This window comes from Sitophilus oryzae, unplaced genomic scaffold (assembly GCF_002938485.1).
Source record: "Sitophilus oryzae breed Bouriz unplaced genomic scaffold, Soryzae_2.0 scaffold_1307_pilon_pilon, whole genome shotgun sequence".
Taxonomy (NCBI): Eukaryota; Metazoa; Arthropoda; class Insecta; order Coleoptera; family Curculionidae; genus Sitophilus; species Sitophilus oryzae.
The window spans coordinates 2,548,992-2,573,492 of NW_022145957.1; the positions used below are offsets into that span (position 1 = coordinate 2,548,992).

The 24,501-nt window shown below is 32.6% G+C and overlaps 1 protein-coding gene across 1 annotated transcript in view; it reads right to left on the bottom strand.

The window, feature by feature from the left end:
- The window catches only part of LOC115874890 ((E3-independent) E2 ubiquitin-conjugating enzyme UBE2O), a 57,337-nt gene that overhangs the window by 20,858 nt on the left and 11,978 nt on the right, over positions 1 to 24,501 (bottom strand). The window contains exons 6-12 of the mRNA XM_030890190.1: positions 19,854 to 20,030; positions 15,213 to 15,248; positions 10,509 to 10,605; positions 10,270 to 10,444; positions 8,304 to 8,428; positions 8,042 to 8,251; positions 7,820 to 7,990 (exon numbers count right to left, since the gene is read on the bottom strand). Of these exons, the coding sequence (XP_030746050.1) occupies positions 7,820 to 7,990; positions 8,042 to 8,251; positions 8,304 to 8,428; positions 10,270 to 10,444; positions 10,509 to 10,605; positions 15,213 to 15,248; positions 19,854 to 20,030 (991 nt within the window). The remainder of the gene's footprint in view (positions 1 to 7,819; positions 7,991 to 8,041; positions 8,252 to 8,303; positions 8,429 to 10,269; positions 10,445 to 10,508; positions 10,606 to 15,212; positions 15,249 to 19,853; positions 20,031 to 24,501) is intronic.

Genomic DNA, 24,501 nt, shown 5'->3' on the forward strand with positions numbered 1-24,501 from the left:
ACTTTTTTATTTTTTCAGATAAAAAAACGAGATTTGGTATGTTAAGGTAAGCCATAAATTAGAATTGATTGATGTATTCAATTGTTACATATCATATGTTAACTTTTGACATTTTCGAATATGGTTTATTTGAAATTGCCACATGTGGTTCATAACGACAATTTGAGTCGAAATACCAAGTGTATGGTACCAAATTATCCGTAAAAAATGCTTTATCCAAATATGCTAATGAGCCACCCTCGTTCCATTTGAAAAAAATAAGATATGATTAAAAATACGATTTGGGCATCTTTTAACCGGCCAAGATAAGAAACTAAAAACATTAGACGATCAAATCTATTTTTCCAAGGCTTCTTGATTAAAAATTAGCCATGGCATTCTAGATCGAAATTTAAAATACAATTTTTATTAAGCGAGAATGTCAAAAGTTGACATATGATATGGCATTCTATTCAGAATGCCATTTTCTATGAAATAAAGTAAAAATTACCGAGGGTGCCATTTAAAAATCTAAAGTATTGAGTTATTTCCGGTGAAACAGGAAGCGACCGAGAACAATAATTGAATACGTCAGTCAATCCTAATTTATGTCATATACTAACATACCAAATCTCGTTTTTTTATCTGAAAAATTAAGAAAAGTTATAGGGGTGAGCCACTTTTGAGACGCACCCGGTATAATTTAGTTTGGCACTTATACAAAATTCCTAAGTTTTTATTATAGGAGCTACAGGTGCGTCAGACTTTGCGTTGCCGGGCTCGTAGGAAAAGCTTTGAAACGTGGCAACCCCTAGTACGTAAAAATTAGGTTTTGATTAAAAATACCATGAGCATAATAATCATGTAGCCGGATCTTAGACTATCATAGTCTATTGTATTGCAAGACAAAAAATCGAATTATTTTGATTATTGCGCTATCCGTGGACAATTTTTCCATAATTAATAGGAATAGAACTCATTTGAAAAAGTGTTTTTGTTTCTCCTGTGAAAATAGCTTTTGGGTATTTCAAAGTAAGGTATCTTAAAGCATTATCGCAATTAAATAGATATAAATTAAGAGTAAGAACTCGATAAAAATAAAATTTCGCGCATCGCACACCGCCGTTCTCATACAGGACGCAATACGCAGCGCGTAGAACAATTAGATGGCTATAGTCTATCCCACGAGAAAATCCATGACAGTGACAGTCGTGTCTGTTATTTTAATTCACAGGTAAATTGTATTTTCCGTCATTTTTTGGATGTCGAACTGTCGAATTCTTCCCTTTCTCGTTCAATTCATTAGTGGATTTGAGCCAGTTAGGCAGGGACATATTTGTGGTGTTTTATTTTATTTTTGAGTTGAAGCGTTTTAATGTACTAATTAACTAATATTAATAACGTTGCATTATTTTTCGAAAATAAATGGGTTGTCGTTAACACAGGCAGTATAATGTCTAGTACGACGGATGAAAGCGTAAATGAACAGGGCCCGAATTCTGTAACTTAGAAAACGCTAAGTGCTTTATTTTTATTTTAAGCGCTTTTTATTTTAAGCGCTTGTTTTGGGTATTCTCATTTGACGCGCTTAGCGTCTTTACTGATTGCGCTAAGCGATTCGAAAACGGTTACCTTAAAGGATCGTTTTGCTTGTCGAACTGTCAGTGAAAATCGAAAAAATTGTGATTTTGTGCGTTATCCTGCTCTTTAGTAAAAATTACTTCTTCTTTGGCAGCTATAAATATTGTTCAAAACATCGAAAATGCTGAGAAGCGTCTTCAACATTTCCCTCGTATAGTAAGATTAATGACATCCATAGAAAATAGGTAGACATAACTCAACAATAGGTAAATTCACGTAACATTGACATTTTTCATTGTTTTATTCACATTTGACAATTAGATACCTGAGAAATTGCGACGCTGTCAATTGCTGTCCTCTTTTCACGAATTTCAAGTTCCAGAACTTTACGCCCTGGGCTACTCGAGAACGGTTCTGAAAGGAGCTGTGCGCGATAGCCTAGTGCCTCCATATGGCGCGGAACAGTTCTGAACTTTATGACTCAATTGAATGGAGTGAGAGTATTGCGTTCTTGAACAGTTCAGAGCTGCACAACTGCGCGAATGGAGGACAGTAAATATGTGCTCAAAGCGTATCCAGAAAACGATTCGCAACGAGAATACCAAAATCTTGCTTGGCGTTCCACTCATCGAATACTTTCGCTTATCGCTTTGAAAGCGTAACGTTTTTATGTCAAAGTTACAGAATTCGGGCCCAGCAACGAAAGGTCCCCTCCTCCGAAAATTGTGTCTGGACTATGAATTACTCGACGCTATGATTTATTTTGAGTAATTCGTGGGAATTTTTAGAAAAAAAAACGGGAAACTTTGAGTGTCTTCGTGGGAAATTCTATTTCAGATAGTTGGCAACACTGGTCCGTTGGTTGAAACCTTTGAATAAGAAGACTAAGGAAGAAGCATATCAAAAATCTTAGGTACACCGCGATGGGCCTCAAATATGGCCGATTTAAATTCCGGTTTATCAGTGTCGTTCTAATTTTATTTAAAAAATGTAAAACTATGATGTAGGGTAGGCGTGGGGTAGACTCAATAATTTGTTGTTTTATTTTACGTTGTGAATAAATGTTGGTAGTTATTAAAATTGTTATAAAAATATATAATTCTAATAAAAATAGATAAGTTATAATAAGTATTTATTACCACAAACATCCGATACGCTACTGAAGCAGGTAAGTCAAATTAACGTATCTAAATTCTTTGACATCTAATCTTTGACAAGTAATAAATAAAAGCTAAAATGCAAGAAAAATATATAATTTAGTTAATTTAAGTGAATTTCATAAATGATCGGTTTACTACACGTATGTATATTATATAGTCACTTACTAGCGAAAAGTTGTTCCATTATTTCACTCAATTTTTGCCGAGATCTACCGCACGCTACACAACCAACTATTTTAGAGTCTTTTCGATAAATCGCGATAGTGTCACTGTTAATTTAAGTGCTGCCACAATTTCCATCTAGATTTACTACCTTTATACAACTATCAGTAGTAGAATAAATAATAAATAACATAAAATAAGCTCCGTAAAGACTGACAAATCCACAACATTTCAAATCAAATTCAAATGTGTCAAATGAATCGTCAAACAGAACTGTCAAGGATCCCCACCCTAGAGAGCTTTTATGGCGCTTTTTCCGCCCACCATGCATGAATACATGGATAGCATTAAGCTCCTTCCTTAGTCTTCTTATTCAAAGGTTGAAACGATATCATGAGTTTATATGAGTATTTTCACATGGGTGCGGATGACCCGTCCGGATGATTTCGTGCGACGGCCATCCATCAAGCTCTTGCTTCGAAGGAGGCGCGCGGACTTGCTATATGATTAAAAACCATATTTCACATGCGCAGATTGATAGCACCGGTTAAAGTACTCCGTCGCACTATAAAAATACACACGATGGTCCGAGCGGACAGTCTGCTCCATGTGAAACACCACTAAATCCAAGTATTCAAGAACACTTTAGTTTTTTTTACATAAGTCTATTATAAACCGTTGACGTTTTTTTTGTTTTTTTTTGTTTCTGGCGACGAGAGGAGATAAACCTCCTGAAACATTAAGTATTTTTTTCCGTTAGGCAAATTTGTTTTATTAGTAAAATACCACTGACAAATTGGTCTCCGCTTTATCAACGCAGTGGCGTTTATAAAAAATAACTTTTTTAATTTGTATTTTTTTTGTAGTGTACGAAACCTCAATCGCTACAAAATATTATAACAGTAACGCAAGAACGAAGTCAGAGTTTTAATTAGGATCATACTTTGTCTTCAAATGTCAGATAATATTTTGTAATAATTTAATTATTTTCAATTTTTGATTTTTTTAAAATTTTTAAGTAAGTAATTTTTTAGAAAAATAGTTTTTAACTGCTTGGTGGTTAGTTCTTTTCTTCATATCTCAGTACAATTTTAAGTCATTATTTCTCTGTGATATGTACAAACATTTTAATGTGTTACTGGTCAGACACAAGACTTGTACAAAGATGTGTACACACATGTATATATAATATACAGGGTGTCCCAAACTGAGCATTAGAAGTATCTAAATCGAAGCTTTTTTGCATATCAATGTTTAACTGCGAAATCGATATTACTGTGAGATCGTGTAACTTACTCGATTAAAAAAATTCTCAATATGGCGGCACTTCCGGAAGTACCGGCAGGTGACAGCAACTTCCTTATTTAAAATTAATACCCCTACCTTTTCTTACACATCTAAATTCTCTGTAAAATGTCATAAAATTTGATATAAAAACCTCAGTATCTAAAATTATCCTTTTTTGAAAAAAAAAATATTTAAAATTTTTGGAGCTAAAAACTGGCTGTCAAAGAAAAGTAATACAGTTTAAACGTTTCAGTTCGTGATCTGTACAAATAGTGTCTCAAAAATCATAAAAATGTCTGTATCGGGTGTCCCACTAAGAATAGCTCTCGGCTGTATCTCGGAAAGTATTAGCCGTAGACCTGGCGGAAAAAAATATTTATAACTAAATAGAGCATGAAAAATTGTTGGAAATTATTTTCAAGTTTGTAGAGCCGCCGCTAGAGGGCGCAACTGCTATTAAAATAAGAAAAAGGAGTTTTTACACAATTTTGCCTAGATAACGGATACTATAAATAATAGATTCATAATCTTCAGTAAATGTTGCATATTTTTTGTTAGAACCATTTTCCGCTATCTGCCAAAATAAAGTGGTGGGGGAAGGTTAGATCTGTTTTTATTTAAACATTAATAACTCCGAACTGGATGAACGGAATCTAACTAACGGGGGCTCGTTTAAAAGAGCGCTTCTTACTCTATATTATAGCGTATAAACAATAATAATAAGCTGTTGAATGTAGACGCTAGGGGGCTCTGTATTACAATTTAACAAACATTGCGCGTTTTTTCAAAAAAATTAAATGCGATAGTATATATAATTTTAGCTGATAGTAAAGGGTAATAAAAGTTTAAAAAGTCAGCGAAAACCGCATCTTGATATCCTCTTTCAAATCGAAGATATTAGCAAAATTATAATAAATACGAAAAAATAAGCTCTTAATTACCTTATTTTTTTAACACGGTTACAGTAGTCCTCTTGATTATGACCATTCTAATAAAAAATAAGATAGAAACGATTAGTTTATTCTAAAATCGACAATATACCAGAATACGATAATACCAGATGTATTAATATTTTATAATTAAGATATCAATGACAGTGAATAAGAAACGACGCCTCAGTGAAGTCATGGTAGGCTTTAGAAGAGTTATTAGCTTTGTTCGGGTTCTTGTTATTATCGATTCTGAACCGTCCTAGAACTCTGCAGCGCATGCGGAAATAAAATAATGTCTTCATATTTCCTACTGCGCATACGCATCACATTTCAAGGACGGTTCAGAATCGGTAATAAGAGAAATCCGAATTAAGCTATTAAATCAACATTTTGATAGTCTCAGCAGCGTTTTTTCTCTTTTGAAGAAATGCATTTTTAGAAAAGCAATCAAAATATAAAAAACGCTGCTGGCACTATCAAATTGTTGATATAATAATATTTTGAGTTTATACTATCTCTTTAAAAGCAACTTTTTTCCAAAACCTACCATGAATTCCCTGAGGCGTCGTTTCTTAGTCATTCTCATTGATATCTTAATTATTAGATACTAATACACCTAGTATTATGGTATTCTGGTACATTGTTGATTTTTTGAATGAAATAATCTTTTCTATCTTATTTTTTATTAGAATGGTCATAAATCAAGAGGGCTAGGGATACCGTGTTAAAAAGATTAATTACCTTATCTTAGGTAATTAATCTTTTTAACACGGTAGGGCTTATTTTTTCGTATTTATTATAATTTTGCTAATAACTTTGGTTTGAAAAAAGATATCAAGATGCAGTTTTCGCTGAATTTTTAAACTTTTATTACTCTTTAGTATCAACTAATACATATACTATCGCATTTAACTTTTTCGAAAAAACGCGTAATGTTTGTTAAATTGTAAGACCGCCCCCTAGCGTCTACGCTCAAAACCTTATTTTTATTGTTTATATGGTATAATATAGAGTAAGAAACGCTCTTTTAAACGAGCCCTCACTTATTAGATTCCGATCAACCAGTCCAGAGTTATTAACATTTAAATAAAAACAGATCTAACCTTCCCCCACCACTTTATTTTAGCAGATAGGAGAAAATGAGGCAAAATTGTGTAAAAACTCTATTTTCTTATTTTAATAGCAATTGCGCCCTCTAGCGGCGGCTCTACAAACTTGAAAATAATTTCCAGCAATTTCTCATGCTCTATTTAGTTATAAATATTTTTTTCCGCATGCTCTACGACTAATACTTTCCGAGATACAGCCGAGAGCTATTCTTAGTGGGACACCCTGTACAAATCTTAAAAAAGGCATGTAATGATATATTACAAAGAATACATTTTATCAAAATTCATGTCATTGGCTGTATATGTCATTAAATTTATTCATCAAAAAATTCTCATACTCATAACTCATTTTTTCCAAACAGAAACCAACTTTTTTATCTCATTATTAGTGGACCCACGGAATCCGTAACAATCTTTTCTGATATATGTTTATATTGATAACGTAACCTGTTTTCAAGTAATTTAGTACTTCGTTTTAAAACACATTTTTCTTAATTTTTGATTAGTAGCCTATGAGTTTAAACGTCAAATAATGTAAAACACTATATATCTGTGTTTATGAAATTATAATACCGTATGATCGAAAAAAAAACGGCGTCCAGTTGGCTTGGAAATGAACATCGTTGACATTCCCCATATAATTTTACATATAAAATGACAGCGATCTTCATTTCATAGCCATCGCTGACGCCGTTTTTATTCGATCATACGGTATATTACTACTGTGTTAAAATCAGACTATTGGTATGAAATAGACTATTGGTTGAATAAAACTATATTAAATGATTGAAAAAATCGTAAATAGGAACATCATTAATCATAATAATGCCAGAAATATTTAAAAAGTTTTATTCTCCATTATTTTAAATATATAAAACTGAATTGATAATTTTTTTTGACTGAAGGATATATATTGCTTTGCATTAGTTGACATTTAATGTCACAGGTAACTAGATAAAATCAAGAAAAACATGTAATTTAAAACGAATCTTTAATAATTTAATAACGGGGTACTTTAGGTTTAGGTTTTCAATCTGTAAGGTTGTTAATTTGTTTTTAATTTGTTGGTTTTTGATATATCAAAAACCAACAAATTAAAAACAACTTTTTCGTTAATAAAATAAAAATGGTGGATTTTCATTTGAAAAAATGAGTTATGATAACCTTTTGAATGTCTGATTCAAAGACTGCTATAGCCAATGACATACAAATATATGTAAATTTTATTTTTGGAATAGGTATTTTCATGTCTTCTCTTTAAGATACAGTATTGGAACTGATCACTAACAATGATGTACAGGTTACATCATTTTTCTTTGACAGACAAATTGTAGCTCTAAAAATTGAATAAGAAATAAAATAAGAAACGTTGATAATTCAAATATATAAGGTATAAAGGAGGGTATCAATTTAAAATAAGAAAGTTGCTGTCAACTTCCGGTACTTCCCGAAGTGTTGCCATATTGAAAATATTTTTATTCGAGAGATCTTGCTGTGAGAGAATGATATGCAAAAAAGCTCCGATATAGACATTTTAGTTCTCTACACATTTCGAATGCAAGCTCAGCCTGGAACACCCTATATGCATTAGGTTTTTTTTACGATTTACCTCAATACAACTGTCTATGACTTTGCCCATTTTTCCTTCCTGAGTAGGCTTTGATTTTACTACACTTCCCGGTCTAAACCCAAATTTAGAATGTTTCTTCAAGTCATAAACACTTAGCTCTTCAGTACTTAACGCTTCCGGTTTTTTATCATCTTCTAAATATCTAAACCACTAAAAGTAAATTACTGTATATGTAGAAAAAAAGGTAACGAGGTAGCAAACCTTTATTGTCGCTGTTCGTTCTATATAATTGACTTGCTGTACCACACCATAAGCGCTGTCATCAATCTTGTTGTAATTTATAACCCACTCGCCAGGAAAAAATTCGTGGTCATCTAAAGATATTGAATAATATAGCTGAGTAGATGGAATATCTTTTTCTTCAGTACCATCTTGCCATATAACCGTTATTTTAGATTCAACGCAAATAACCTGAAATGGGATTTTATGTATAAAATACATAGTTACATATATAATGTGTAACCTCTACTGGCAAAGTATGTCCAGAATTAAGTTCGTATGATTTCGGAGGATAATGTTTTTTTCTCAGAAGATTTTTTGTATTTACATTCACCACAGAAGCATCTTGGCTAGACGCACCACTACCACCTAAAAAAATACTATATTTTACATATTAATCAAACAATATTAATAACGATAACTGGGACTCTCTTTTTGGTTATTTAGTTATCAACGATTTTTTAACAATTCATCACATTCAAATTTACCGACCGGGAAGCGTATTTCCATAATATACCATGTAGAGAGCATAAGGTCTCCAAACCCCGCCCGCAAGCTTAGTTTAGCAGTAAAGATGTCTCTAACACGGTATAGAACGAAATGGGAAATGCGCCAATATCGGGTATAGTTCGTAGTAAAAATAATACCGTATGGTAAAAAACGGCGTCAGCGATGGCTATGAAATGCAGATCGCTGTCATTTTATACATAAATTTAATGAAAAATGTCATCAATCTTTATTTCCCAGCCAACTGGACGCCGTTTTTTTCGATCATGCGGTATATATTTATTCTTTATCATTACATTAAAAACATGACTACAAAATATAAAACAAAGAAAATATCAACAAAAATAACATTTAATTATTAAATAATGTATATTATACCGTATGATCGAATAAAAACGGCGTCAGCGATGGCTATGAAATGAAGATCGCTGTCATTTTATATGTAAATTTATATGGGAAATGTCATCGATCGTCATTTCCAAGCCAACTGGACGCCGTTTTTATTCGATCATACGGTATTAATTTCTTTAAAATATCAGCCACTTAAAAAATAAAAAAAATAAACATTGTTATTTCCTGTTAGATTGTATTGTTTAGTTTAAGTATTAAATATTAATGTCTTTTGGTATTTAGTGTATTTTTGGTAATATTTTTCTCAAGCTCTATTTTTTTAGTCTGTTCTCTTCGGATAGCCTTATTGATAGCCTTCTTTTTTTCGAGTGCAAACAGCAAGTTCTTCTGGATAAAGCTCTTGGTTGTACTTTAATATACTACTTGCTTTTTTTACAGTTTATTGTAGTATTTTTGAGAAATGTTTTTAACTGTTGCACTGTGTCAATATGATGTGACATTATTAAACCGTGTTAATATTTCTAGCATCTGATTACTTTTCTATTTTTGTGTTAAACCTAGTACTTAGTACTTTTTTCTATATTTGTTTTCAATAAAGCATGTTGGTCTTCAAAACTGTCTTCCTTAAATTCTTCCAGCCCGACAAATATTATTTACTCACAGCACTGTTTTTTGGTGAATAGCTGTTGTCTCTTGTGAAGCCGAATTACTATTTATATCGACAATTTTACTTCAGATTTTATATTTGTTAACATAATCTCTAACGTACATTGCTCAGCCATCCTGATACTTGTTTACAATTCGCAACGGTCGCAAACTGTCTAATTCAATGCAAAATACAAAAAGTGTCTAAGAATGTGACATATATCACGTTGTAACCCCCCTGAGAAAGCGACTATATACTATACCACATTTAGCGCATTATCCTATTCCATTCTATACCGCGTTAAAGACATCTTCAATGCTAAACTAAGCTTGGAGGCGGAGCTTAGAGACCCTATGCTCTCTACATGGTATATTATAGAAATACGCGACCGGGAAAGCGCTAAACATTGTAGTGAGACAGAAACGACACTGAAAACTACGGTCCGTGATGAGTTTTAAATTTCTTCCGCTACACTACATGTTCAGCGCGTTTCCCGTCGTGAACAAAAATATTTCTTATACTGTTCAATTTGCGAAGTTTGAAACTTTCGTCATCATTTTCGGCGCCATATTGGTTTTCACGTATTTCCTGACTTGTTCCATGAGTTGTTTATATCTCTGGTTGTAAACTAACAATAACAAATATAATAACAAAATATTGTTATATATAACAATGACAAATTTATTTTAGCCTACCCGCAGTATACAATGAATAAATACGTCCTCTAATAATATGTCCATGGATCTTATAAGCAGGAATTCCACGGAACAAACGAATGTTGTGACTTGTTTTGCTGCTTTTTGTTTTTTATCTTTTACGATTCCTCTGAAACTTATTCTTTGCATAGTAGAGCATGAAATTCCTAAAGCCTCCGATGTTCTCTATAAAACATGTGAATATTTTCGATTTAGTTACAAAATATTAACTCGGTAGTGGTCCAATTACATCGTAAACAGCCGACACAGGTAAAAGGGGTTTTCCAGCATCTTTTTCGAGTTTCAAATACTCGATAACTTTTAATATGAGCCGTTGTTCTTTTTCACTAAAACGGGACGGCAGTTTAAACACAAATTAAATCATAAATAACTAAATAAACATAGAAAATCCCACAAAAATTTACGGGAAACTATCAGAGTCGTTAAAATTTAACGACAACTTTGACAGTCGGCGATTCGTTTTGTTCGATTTCGGCGGGTAATACAAATACGATGTTTGCCTTTTTCTATTCGTGCACATTGGACAAGAAAGTACAATCCTTTATACGTAATGAAGGTGATCCGTATGTAAAAAGAAAAAAATAATCGTACGATGTAAGAAATATGATGGACTTACGTGTTTGACACAAAATTTCCATTTCATGTGATAAACATGGATAAGAACTAATGACAATCTGTGACAAAAGACTCAAACTTCGCAAATTGAACAGTACAAAAATTGACGATAATTAAGTATTCTACAACTTTGTCATTTACTTCCTTTTTATGATGTGCCAAGCGGCAATTTTTTTATTAGAAATATTATAAAACTTGCAAAAATTATGAACAAATCACAATTTTTACAATTTCTGTTAAGTATATAATATTTTAGAAAATTTAATAACTACAAATTCATTTATAAGTTTTTTCTCGAAAAATGTAAAAGGGATGGCAGACACTTGGCCATATCAAATATATGTATGGCAAGACTGTGATTTTGTCATCTATTTGTCTATAAACTAACCGAGTCAAAAATTTCCACTCTCTAATTTTTTATTCTTTCATCAAATTTCATACGATGTAGGACTACGTCAATGTGTTGAGAGAACAGTTGTCAAAATATCCCTCACCGATTCGACTGCGATATATATTTTTAAAGGTAAAAAAAGTAATAACAAAATATATTTTTAACGAATACTGTATCCAGTATTTTAATAAAATAAAAAATAAAACTAAAGTTCTTGAAAAATAATAAAATAAAAATAAATAAAGCAATTCCTTAGTTATAGATTTTCTAATTTGATAAATAAACTAAGTTGCTCACCAAAGAAATAAATCTTGTCGGTGAGAAAACTATTTCCATTTAGCAATGAAGAAAATAAACAAGTATACAAACAGATAAGGGGGATAAAGAAATGACAAAGTTATTTTTTTTTCGTGTCTAGATCAGGATTTTTGTGCCAAAATAAGGTTTTTTATTTCTAGCCAGGAATAAAGTCATGTTTGGGAATAGGATCTGAATTGGGTTATAATTATTTCTGTTTTATTCACTTAATTATAAGACTTTTTAAATCGCTTTTTTTACTTAAATAATTTATTTTTAGAAAAAAGTGTAGATATTAATTATCCATACTTTTTATTCGTAAGGGCATTAATTTTATTTCTTCCCTGATTTAGTAGCCATATTTTTAATCTTGATTTGAATAGATTGAATTATTGCAGAATCATCAGCAAAACATACTAGTTCCCCAGAAGAGGCGATGTTGAACACATTATTTATATAAAGTATAAACAATATCGGGCCCAAAACGGTCCCCTGTGGAACCCCGTATTCAACCTCAGTCTCTGCACTTGTAGTTTCACCAATTTTTATGCTTTGGGTGCGGTCACACAAATAACTTTTAAACAGTTTGAGAGCTGTGCCTCGTATACCAGAATTCTCAAGGATTTCTATTAATTTTCCATGATCCACCGTGTCGAATGCGTTGACCAAATCGACAAAAACGCACAATACTTTTTCTCCACTATCTAATGAATTATTAATACCGTATGATCGAAAAAAAACGGCGTCTAGTTGGCTTGGAAATGACGATCGATGACATTTCCCATATCATTTTACATATAAAATGACAGCGATCTTCATTTCATAGCCATCGTTGACGCCGTTTTTATTCGATCATACAGTAGTTCTTGTGCGTTTGACCAAGGCATCTTCAGCCGAATGATTATCTTGAAGCCCAAATTGATTTTCAGATAAAACATTATGTTTTTTTAAAAAATTGAAAAGCCTATTTTTTTATTATTTTTTCTACAATTTTGCTGGTAGTGTTAAGTAATGAAATTGGCCTATAGTTTGAAGGTAAAGTCTTATTTCCAGCTTTGTATACAGGTTTAATAATTGCTCTTTTTCTAGTTTTGGGAAAAGTTCCGGTTTCAAAACATGTGTTAATTATGTGGGCAAGTGGTGGTGATATAAAATCTTTTAGTTCTTTGAATGTTTCGCTTTTGATTCCATCAATTCCAGGGGTTTTGCCATTTTTTAAAGATATTATTGTTTGTATTACTTCATTAGTATTTGTTGGCGTTAAAAATATGCTGTGCACATTTATAGGTGTGGGGTATATATTGAAAGTTAAAATTTGGTTTATAGGTTAACGAAAGTCGACATATTTGATCTGTCTAACTCAACTAATTGGATATCAAACAGAGAGGTCAGAAATAATAATTATTTCCGGTTATTATAAAATCGTTCAAATTATTGTTATTTTAAATTCAAGCTTATGTATATTATTTAAAAAATCGAAACACAAATAATATATATCTATGCCTAAACCTTCTGGTTTCTTCAATAAATTAAATAAATAAAAAATAATATTATCTTTTAAATCCATTTAAAAGATAATAATTTATTCTATTATAATTATTTCGTTTATTGTTACCATGACAAATATACGTGTTAAATTTCTAAATTTGTCAGGGGAACGAATTCTTGAAATGAAACTTTGAATGAAACTATAATAATAGAATTATTAATTTTTAAATAGCTGTACTTAAGAATTCGGAAGGTTGAGGTATAGAAACATGATATATTGTTGGAAAGTAATTTTATTAGTCTTTTGATTTTTTAAATAATATACATAGGGTTGGATTTAAAATAACAAAGATTTGAGCAATTTTATAACAAACGAAAATAAATAATATTTTGCTCTCCCTGTGTAATATCCAATCGGTTTATTTAGACAGATCGAATATATAGTCTGTCCAAAGACAAAATCCTTGACAGTGATAGATGTGTCTGTCGTTTTAATTTCAAAGTAGTTTATTTTATTTTACAAAGAAATAAGTTGGTACAATTGAATACCTATATTTAAAATTTGAGTGACAAGTGATTACTTCAAAATATCGTGAAAAAAACTGTATAAAACATAAAAAATCCAATCGAGTTATTTAATTAAAAAAAAATACGGTATGTGTACAAGCAAAATATATGTGTGCAAAACAAACAAGCATGTATTTTAAACAAAACAACATATACCAAAAAAATATAAAAAGAACTATTTCTTACTTTCAAGATTCAAGAAACTTCCTGCATTTTTTATTATATTTATCAATATAACTTATATGCAAATAAAAAACATTAATATTGCACAGTAATAAATAAAACACAACATATAAATAAAACAAAATATTTTATTCATAATAACCCTTACTGAATTTTATACTTTAAAAGCTGATCAATTAACTTTAATCTTAAATTTTTAAACCAGTACCTTTTGACATTGTTTCTGCAGTACTAAAATCTATTATTTACCTATTGTGTGATGTTATTTTATAGGTTTTTAGTACTATATACAAGATGGTATACAAACTTTACTGATGGTAACTTTATTTATATATAAAACTCTCTGTCTGGGCACCGAATATTAACTATAAACTGTGTTCTGGGTCTACAGTTAAGTTTCCTTCGATTTTTCCTCCACTGAACTTCAAAAAACACAAAACATACTACTAATAACACGAACCAAAATGCAAAAGCAATTCGCAAATCGATATTTGACATAATTTGACACAAAATTATAACCTATAATTTGACAAGAGTTTGACAATCGTCAAAAATCTTAAGTCGGGTTCACACGCATATGCGTACGTATATCGTTAATCGTTGTGTTAATCAAATAATATTCAAAATATATGACCTGTCATTTTTGAAATAAACCAATAAAACTTGTTAAAAACAACAAGAAACGACGCACGACGGATTTATATATAAACCCATCCATAGTTAGCTTAAAAAATATTAGAAACTTTTTTTAGTGAAATAAATAGATTGGTATGGACGTCATCTGCTTATTTTCTGTCATCGTCTGTCGAAATCTTACCTGAGAAAAAAAGAGTATATCGACTTTTCTTAACTTATAACCCAAGTTTCAACTTTAAAAATACCTTATTCATGATTTTATCAATGCTTATTCACAATCATGTTTTTGTCAATTTCACATATATGTTTTATTTTTTATCTCAAAAACTATTAGAGATTCACAGAGTGCAATTTGGAGTCGATATTCTTTAGTTAATAAATATATGTACAGAGTATAAAAAGGTTATTCTCGACTTAGCGGGGCCCTATGACTGCCAAAGTTTGTGTATTCTGGCAATGTATGGTACATTTCAAAAAAGTCACATCAGAGGCACCATTATACCGAATTTGAAATTAATGTTTTATAAAATAAAATAACCTACCTAGCAATAACTGAGAGGTCGAAAGTAAGAATGGGATAAAATTTTGTTCAAAGCAAAAGTGGGTTTAAATTTTCTCTAAGATCAAAAATAGCATATACATCACAACTTTGGGCAAAAGTGAATCGAATATTAATCAGCGCAAAAATGGTTCGACAAAATATTCAGGGCAAAAAAGCTATAAAATATTAACCCGTTTTTGCGCTAAGAAAATAACAACGAGGAACTTCGAATACGAGGAACTCGAAAATTTCTGGAAAATACATACATGTCATTAATAATAAACCCTGGCGCAGTGGCGTATCCAAGTAAGGGCAAAGGGGGCAATTGCCCCCTCCAGACACGACGCGCGCCGGTCCTATTTATATTTTAAACAATAATTTAAATACCAGCTTCGCAGATATTTTTACAGAAGCAAACAGAAACATGAACGAATTGTTTGGACAGGAAATAAAAAAAACCGAATAACTAGTAGACAAAAAAACAGGCCGAATTTTAAAACTGAAACTGCTCAAGATTATTATAGATTATCAATCTTTATTCTTTTTTTAGATTACGTAGAAGATTTACGTAGATCTATTTGGAAGAACGATTTGTTAAATACAAAGACAAACTACGGTCATTTAGCTCTCTTATATTCCCTCCCTAAATAAAATCCGATTATGAAGTATCGCATTTAAAATATATGCTATAGATTTTTATAAAAACGATTTAGAAAACTCTTCATTTTCTGTAGTTTCGGCTGAATTTAAGCTCTAGCATAGAATATTTGAAGACTATGCACCAGAAGATTACCCAAGTTCCGCACTCGATGCTCTGTTAAGATTTGACCAAGAACTACTTCCTAACATATTTATTTTATTAAAAAAAAATTGCACTTCACCCGTTAGTACGGCTACACCTGAAAGGAAATTTTCAACCCTAAAATTGTTAAAGTCCTACGTCAGTAAAACCGTAAGTAAAGACAGACTAAATGGCTTATCCCTTTTGTATATGTATCCAGAAATATCTGTTAGTACAGAGGAGGTACTTAATGAAATGCAGGCAAAAAAGCCTGGATATTGTTATTTAATTTTATTTGTATCTGTGCTTTTACTTTATTCACTTGGCCTTTTGTTTGTTTCTTCTTATTTTGTTATTTGTTTCTTTAATTTTTAGTTAATTTTTGTGTTAATGATTATTTTTTTTGTGATGTAATGTTACTTAGTAGTCTTGAGCCAGTATTATTTGATCATCAGCGAAACAAAGAGTGTAAAGTATCGAGTCGTTTAGTGGTATCCCCATCTGTTCGCACTTCCTTTTCCACGTTTTCAGAGCTTGTTCCAAATAGATTTTATACAGTGTCGGCGATAGACAGCAGCCCTGTTTAAGACCTTTGTTTATGCTGAATCCCTTTGATACTGTTTTCCTTTCTTTACTTGGCTAGTGTTGTTCTTATAAAGTTCTTGGACAGCCTTAATTAATGTTTTGCTGATATTCGTTTTCTCGAGGGCTTCCCACAATTTAGACTGGGGTACACTTATGCTTTCTTGAGGTCTACATAAAGGAGATGTATTTCTTGATTTCTTGTCATCTTTTTCTCAATTATCTGTGTCAGTGTAAATAAATGGTCGACCGTGGATCTACCAGCTCTAAACCCCGCTTGTTCTTCAGCCTCCATATCCCGGTATTCTTCCTCAATTCTTTTTTTGACCAATTTTCCATAGACCCTTGAAACAGAGCTCAACACGGAGATTCCTCGATAATTATCGCAATCGTCTTTACTTCCTTTCTTGTGTATTGTTGTTATATATGATGTCTCCTATTCTTTCGCTATATTTTCACCATTAAGGCACTTTTGGAAAAAACTAGCGAGCTGCTTATATAATTTATCCGTGCCATACTTGAGTAATTCTGGAGGAATTTCACCTGGACCAGGCGATTTTCTATTTTTCAGGGTTTGGCAAATTTGTTTTACTTCTTTGATATTGATCCACTGGAGAGGCTGCGGTTCTTATTTGAATGTCGGATTGTGGCTGCAATGTTTGTTGGTATTCGGTCCTTTCTTCGGTCAACAGTTTAGCAAAGTATAGAAAAATTATTAAACCATTATCCTAAGAAAAATATTTGTTATTTATTTATACCTACTATTTATCATAGTACCTAGCTGTAATTAGGTAGGTACTTACTTGTTAATGTAAAAAAATATATATTTAGGTATAATACTGAGTTATTGACCCCCCAGGCATGAATCCTGGATACGCCACTGCCCTGGCGGGTTTCCAAATAAAATTTACGAAGCAAATGGAATACAATAGAAACAAGTAAGGGGAGTGCTGTTGTAACAAAACATGACCGATTTCATTCATAAAACACCCAGTGCCCGTGGTATTTTCTTAAAGTATCAGTGATATTATTAGTTATATTTTAAGGCTGATTAAAAGTAAGTACTAATTATTTATTATTTGCTCAATCAAGATATTAATGTTTTGAATGTTTTAAATTGGATTTCCTATTTTATATCATATAAATGTACCGGGTGGCCAACAAAGAACGAAAGCCGGCTGTATCTCAGAAATTACTTATCGTATAGTTTTGGGAAAATAATTGGAAGAAGTAAATCGGCGGCGAAGAGAAATAGATGGAAATTATTTTCAAGTTCGAAAAATGTCCGCTAGGGGGTGCATCTCTTATGGCCAATCAGAAAATGGAATTTTTCTCAATAATATGCAGGTGATTATTTTGGATACCTTCTAACACACATTTTTTGGAATAAAACCAGTTTATGAAACCTTAGTATGCATTATCAAACTTTATTACGAGTACATAACCTAACATCTATTTTTTATTTATTTTGAGAGTTTATTCAAAAATTAAATTAGAAATCCTTCATATTGAAATCATATTATTTACTTTTTCGTTTATTTTGCCGCTTCTGATAACAGCTGATAAATATTTAAATTTATTAAATTTATGGCCAACCAAATGAACATCGGAATAGCCGGTTATTTTAATCATTTGGGATTGCTCCGTATAAATAACTTAGACACCGTTTATCAAGCATATTAAGTCTAACAGATCATCGGCATCCTATCTTAGTCCAGAGCTAGTACTGGGAATACCTAAATGTATGGCACTAAGACTCTGGAACAGGGAAAATGAGAATGTCCACTGGAGAAACAAACAGGGGCACAGACACAGCAAGGCCTTTATCCAAGGGCCTAGCTCTACAACCGCAAAAGAACTGCTAATGCTTAGCAGGAATAAAGTGCGGATTACAACAGGCCTCTTGACAGGGCACATGACTGTCAAGTGTTATCTGAACAAGCTCAACCTGTATCAAGGAAGTCTTTGCTGCAGACTATGCGATAAAGATACTGAATCAGCGGAGCACATAATATGTGACTGCGAGGCTTTGGATCGCAAGCGACACTTTTATTTGAGAAAGCTAGGCTAGAACCGGAAGAACCTATCACTCCTATCCTATCAAGGACCTGCATAAGTTAGTGCAGGGCACAGGGATAGGAGAATGGGTGCAGATACAGAAAGGAGACAAACACAATAGGCCTCACAGGTAGTGATGTTGGTAGCGAATATTTCCATTCGAATTTTGCAGGAAATTTCAGAAATTTCCGAAATATTCGGTCCCAAAATCGCGAATATTCGCAAAAATCCGAATTTTGCAAGAAATTTCTTTTCAAAATTCAAGACATTGAGCAAAAATTTAACGAAAGTGTATCAAGTATGCCTATTCTTAAATCAGAAGAAAAAGAATGCTTCTCCGCCTTACAAAATAGAAAACGTATGGCTTTTAAAATAATGCATTTTGCCGCGAATCCCTTGGCACCCTCTGTTTCCTGGAAGAGCACCTTAACAATGAATAACACATAGCCACTATGGAATTTATCAACAATATCACCAACAAACATCCTCAGTTTGTCAATAATAAAGAAGCCATTTTTACAGATGTAACAAATTATTGCGCCAAATCGGGTTTATGGGCTCTCGACTACGTTTAGATGTCAGTTAAAAATGTAGACTGTCTAAGTTGGTGGCAAGCTATATGTAAAAATACTCAGTTGAAATATTTAGCTGTTGCTCTGCTGTCTTTACCAACGTCATCTGCAGCCACTGAGAGAAGTTTTAGTACTTACAGTTGTATCCATACTAAAAAAGGAATTGCTTAACTGCACAAAGAGCTGGCAAAATAATGTTCGTAGCTCATAACAATAAATTATTACTACAAAAACAAAAAGTGGATATGGAACATGATATGCAACAACATGAAACGCCTCCAGAACTACTAGAACCCGTAGAGGTAGAGGTCCATCCTTTAGAATCAGAACCAGATGATACATCAAATATACCTAATTTGGAAATAAAAACTGACGAAGACAGTACTACTACTATACTATTATAATACTCTATGAAGATGGGACCAGCTCGGCGCCTGAAAGTATTCTGGAATAGAATAATTCAGTTATTTGTGTTTTACGTTTTTTAAATTTATATTTCGTGCTTTTTTGTTTTTTTTTAAGTTCATAGTCATAGTTCATGGTTTATGTACAAAGTACAAATGTTACAAAATAATTTTTGTTATATGTTATGTTTATGACTTTTAGGAGTTATGTATTGTTTATTAAAAATATAACAACTAATATTATGTTTATTGTTTTTTTTCCACTTACATGTTGGTATCAAATGTCTATCTAATTTATTCATTGTATCAACAAAAAATATGTAAAATTGTAAAATTTCCGAAAGTTTCGGAAATTTCCTGCAACAATCAAAAGTTTCCGAAATATTAATATCACTACTCACAGGTCGCAGTGTTTCCGGCCACTTGTTATTGAGAAAAAAAGTCTAACATTTCACTTACATTTTGGAACTGCAATTTACAATATGGCGGACTTTCGGAACATCGGGACGATACATTAAAGACAATTTTCTAACCCAATCCTTTTTCTTCAGAAGTATATCATGTGAATTCAATTTTAGAAGTCTCCTTTCAGCCAACTCCAAACATGCGTCGCTTAAACGTTCAAACACCTTCAACCTAAAAAAGCAAACGGTGGTTCAATATTACTGATCACAACGGTGCCGGTGGTTCTCTGCATTATCAATACTATTCGAAATATTATATTATCACTAGGCTGACCTGGCAAACGTTGTTTTGCCATATAAATATTTTTTATTCACGACTCGTCTATAATTTGATTATTATACATGAGTTTATAAAATAATAATAATATTCATTATTCACTAGTGAATAATGGTTTCATTATTCACCGCTTCCACGGATATCTCAATCCATATTCCAAACAAGAGAAAATTTCAGTGTTTTGTTTCCATGTTACTTACTCGTTATACCCGTTCAATATTTTTTTGATATTAAAAATAAAAACTTATATTAGTATTATCTAAATTTTTTTGATAGTCCTGGATAAAGTATAGTATTCCACTAGCATATAATGGCTGTTATTCAATTGGATGATTTATAATAAACTTATATCCGCGTGAATAACAGCCGCCATTATATGCTCGTTGAATAATATACTATTATGGGACAACAGTCATTTTTATTCATGGGGTTGAAAATTATTGAATTACTAATATCGCTTAAAAAATAGGGTTTGATGGTAGAAGGGTGAAAATTTAGGGTTGTATGTATTTTTTAATGCCACATCATAAAAAATAATAAAAAAAATTCGTCCAAAAAATACAAAAAAATTGGAGTAGACCACCCTTATTACCTAGGGGTATAAAAAATAGATAACCTATTCTCAGACCTACTGAATATACATATAAAATTTCATCAAAATCGGTCAAGCCGTTACGCAAAAGTATGGTACAGTTGTACAAATATAGGAAGAGACTTGGGGATAGCACCGGTCGCGTGTTATTTTATATTTCTCACGTCTCTAGCTATACTTGTTAAGTTGTCATTAAAACTGTGATACGTGAATTTTCTGGAATGATCTGATGTTTGTGTTCGAATACAATTCAAACGCATTTGTTTTTTTTTACTATTTTGATAAACACCTAGTATTAGTTTTGTAAATATGTTAAAATTATCCTACTACCTAATGTATACAAAATAGAAAGTTGATCACGAAGGGATGCTTTCACACGCTTTGCTAAATTGACCTGCAAAACACTTAAAATACCACCTCAGTTAGGTAATGTTATTTCTCTCTCTCACCTATTTATTGTAGGTATTTTATATATCAAGTTTACCTTTAAGTTAATGGGAAGCTGCAGTGAATTTGTTTAATTTCAGTTTGATTTACACCGTGTTTAAAGTTTTATCATTTGCCAATATACGTGTTGTTGTTGACCCTAGTAGTTTTTTGCGACGTGTACTGGTCCACTTTGAAATTAATTACACATTCGAGAGTAATTTGAATATTACTCTCAATTTTGGATTTGGTGCTCTCAAGCAGTAGTACCGATACAAAAGCTGGTCCTTCGAGCCGGATCTTTAAAAGGTCCTTAAGTGATGGTATATGTTTACAAAAAACTCACAATAGTAGAAGTGCTCCAATAAAAGGGTAATTCAAACAGTGACAGTATTTTGGACATTAAAACAACTACAAGAAGTGATGAGTGTGTGACAGTGTAACTCGACTACAACGCGTGTGTGTGATAGTGTGCTAAAAAGAGATAGGTGTAAGCTGGAAGTATCCCAGGTAAGACAAGTAGTCTTGCAAATTGTCTCAACAGGATTCCATTCTCCACAATCTCTATTATCTCGTCCTCGATAGACTATAAACTTTTTTAGAGACTCTCTCCCGAAGAAAATCATATAAACCATATTATATTGCTCTCTTTCCTCATTTTTTTTATTGTTGTTATTTTCGCACTAGATTTACACTGCTAGCCTCCCATATAAGTTGATATTGTAGTAAGTTACTCAGAATAACTCTTTCTCTACTAGATTAGTAAATTAATTGTTTCTAAATTTATTGTAGGTCATTTTGTCATCTAAATTTTCTAGATATAACGTCACTAACCCACAGGTATTCTAACTATTGTAATAGCGAGCTATCTAAATTGTTTTTTTTATTTATAATAGTTGTCGTGCCTTGGTAAAAAAAAATGGCTGCAAGTTTGGAAGCTTTGGTTAAAGAACGCGGAATTTATAAAGGAAAAATATCGAAAATTATAAATTGGTATAATAAAAACGCAACCACAGAAACCGATTATTTGGAATTTGAAGCTAGGTTAGATTGCTTAACCCAAGCTTTCACGCTGTATGAAGCCGTTAATATGCAAATTATGAACATAGATTCCAACAGCCAAGACAAGGATGACATAGATGATAAGTATTGCTCATGTCGAGCAAAGTTAAGGGGTAAAATTATAACGCTCTCGCCTCAATCGCAAACTCAACAGGCATCAGTACCCGTATCAAATCATCAGGGTCAAAAACCTAACGTTAATCTGCCTCAATTGCATATTCCTCGGTTTAATGGAGACCTCACTAGTTGGAATGCATTCTACCAATTATTTAATACGCTTATCGTTAACAACAATATGCTTTCAAATATAGAAAAGTTAATTTACCTGAAATCATACCTATCAGGAGAGCCTCTACACCTCATTGACACTTTACAATTAACTGACTCAAATTTAAATATTGCCATTGAAACCCTGAAACAACGTTATGATAATCAATTGTCAATAATATTCTCGCACATTAAGAATTTAGTTGACATACCCTCTCTCACTAAGGTAAATGCTCATATTATTAGAGATTTTATCGTAAAAATAAAACAAAATCTCGACTCTCTCAAAACTCAAGGAATCCCAGTAGACCAATGGGATTTAATACTCATTTACATTTTTTCCCAAAAACTAGATTATGGCACGCGGAAGGCGTACATTGCTGAGCGAGGGGCACATATATCAAAGGCTACATCAGGTACCTTTCCAAAACTAGATGACTTACTCAGTTTCCTTGAATCACGCTGCTCTGTTTTGGAAGACCTCTCAGAACCCAAAATATCCCCTCACACTCAAACCGGTCCCCCTCGAGGCCCTGCCCATAGTAGCTTCTATAGGGCTACTCACCTTGCTCAAGGATTCAATGAGCCAGGTGGTAATGGCCAAATTAATTCTCACCACACTCACTCATCCCACGATATCTCAAATAAATTTGGAACCTCTAGGCCCACTAATTGTATTTTTTGTAAATTACCCACTCACAGAATTTACTCTTGTTCACAGTTTATTCAATTGCCCTTGAACCGAAGAAGTGATTTTGTTTATCAGAACAAATTATGTATAAACTGTTTAGGTTCGAAACATCATATTCGTGACTGCATGTCACTCTTGTCTTGCTCAGTATGCAAGAAAAGACACCACTCGTTGCTGCATTCTGCTAGTCACCCCACTCAAAGGTTCAAACAGAACAATTCTCAAAACAATGCTCGTCAGAGTAACCAAGGCATGAACTCTACTTCTCAACCCCCTGAACCTAAGCAGCCATCCCAAACAAACCCCAATGATCTACCCCAGCAAACCACTAATAGTCACCAAACACTCACTGTTTTTACACAAGAAGATAACGAAGTATTGTTGGCAACAGCCCTTGTCAACATCGTTGCCAAAAATGGACATACCATTACTGCCAGAGCCATACTTGATTCTGGCAGCACTATATCCATTATCACTGAACGACTGTTGGAAATGCTCAATCATACCCCGGAAACTCAAAACGTTCAAATTTCAGGAATTGGGGGAAAAATTGAACACACGAGCAAAGTAATTCGACTTACATTATGCTCGTTGATAGGAAATTTCTCTCTCGATGCAAATTGTTGCATCTTAAATAAAATTACTGATGTCAGTCCTCGAGTTCGAGTAAAACAAAGTAACTTGCAGATCCCTCAAGGCATTGAACTTGCTGACCCTAAGTTTGATCAACCTGCTTGTGTAGATATGTTACTTGGTGCTGATATTTATTATAAGATTTTATCAGGTGACCTATTAAAAATTAATGAACACTCCCTCACTTTGGTTGGAACACACTTTGGATATCTCTTGTCTGGCCTAATTCCTCCGGATACTTTCTCAACACAGGCTATATTTGATGTCACCAACAACCGCAGCTGTCTTCTTGCTCGGAATTCAGATCTTGCTCTTGATTCATTGTTGGAAAAATTTTGGAACATGGAGAACTGCCCTCAATCCTCGGAGAAAATTTTATCTCCAGAAAATAACTTTGTGGAAACTAATTTTCGCGAAACTACCGTTATTTTGAATGACGGTTCTTTTCAAGTGAATCTTCCCCTCAAAATTCCTGAAAAATTATTTCCTCTGGGAGAATCATTCTTTCTCGCCAAAAAACGATTCCTTAATTTAGAAAGGCGATTCGAAAAAAATCCAAATTTATTTCAGGAATATAAAAATTTTATTGATGAATATCTCTCTTTAGGACACGCGCAAGTCGTTCCTCTCTCATTAAAAAACATTCACGGCCATAACAAATATTTTCTACCCCACCACTGTGTTATCCGCGAACA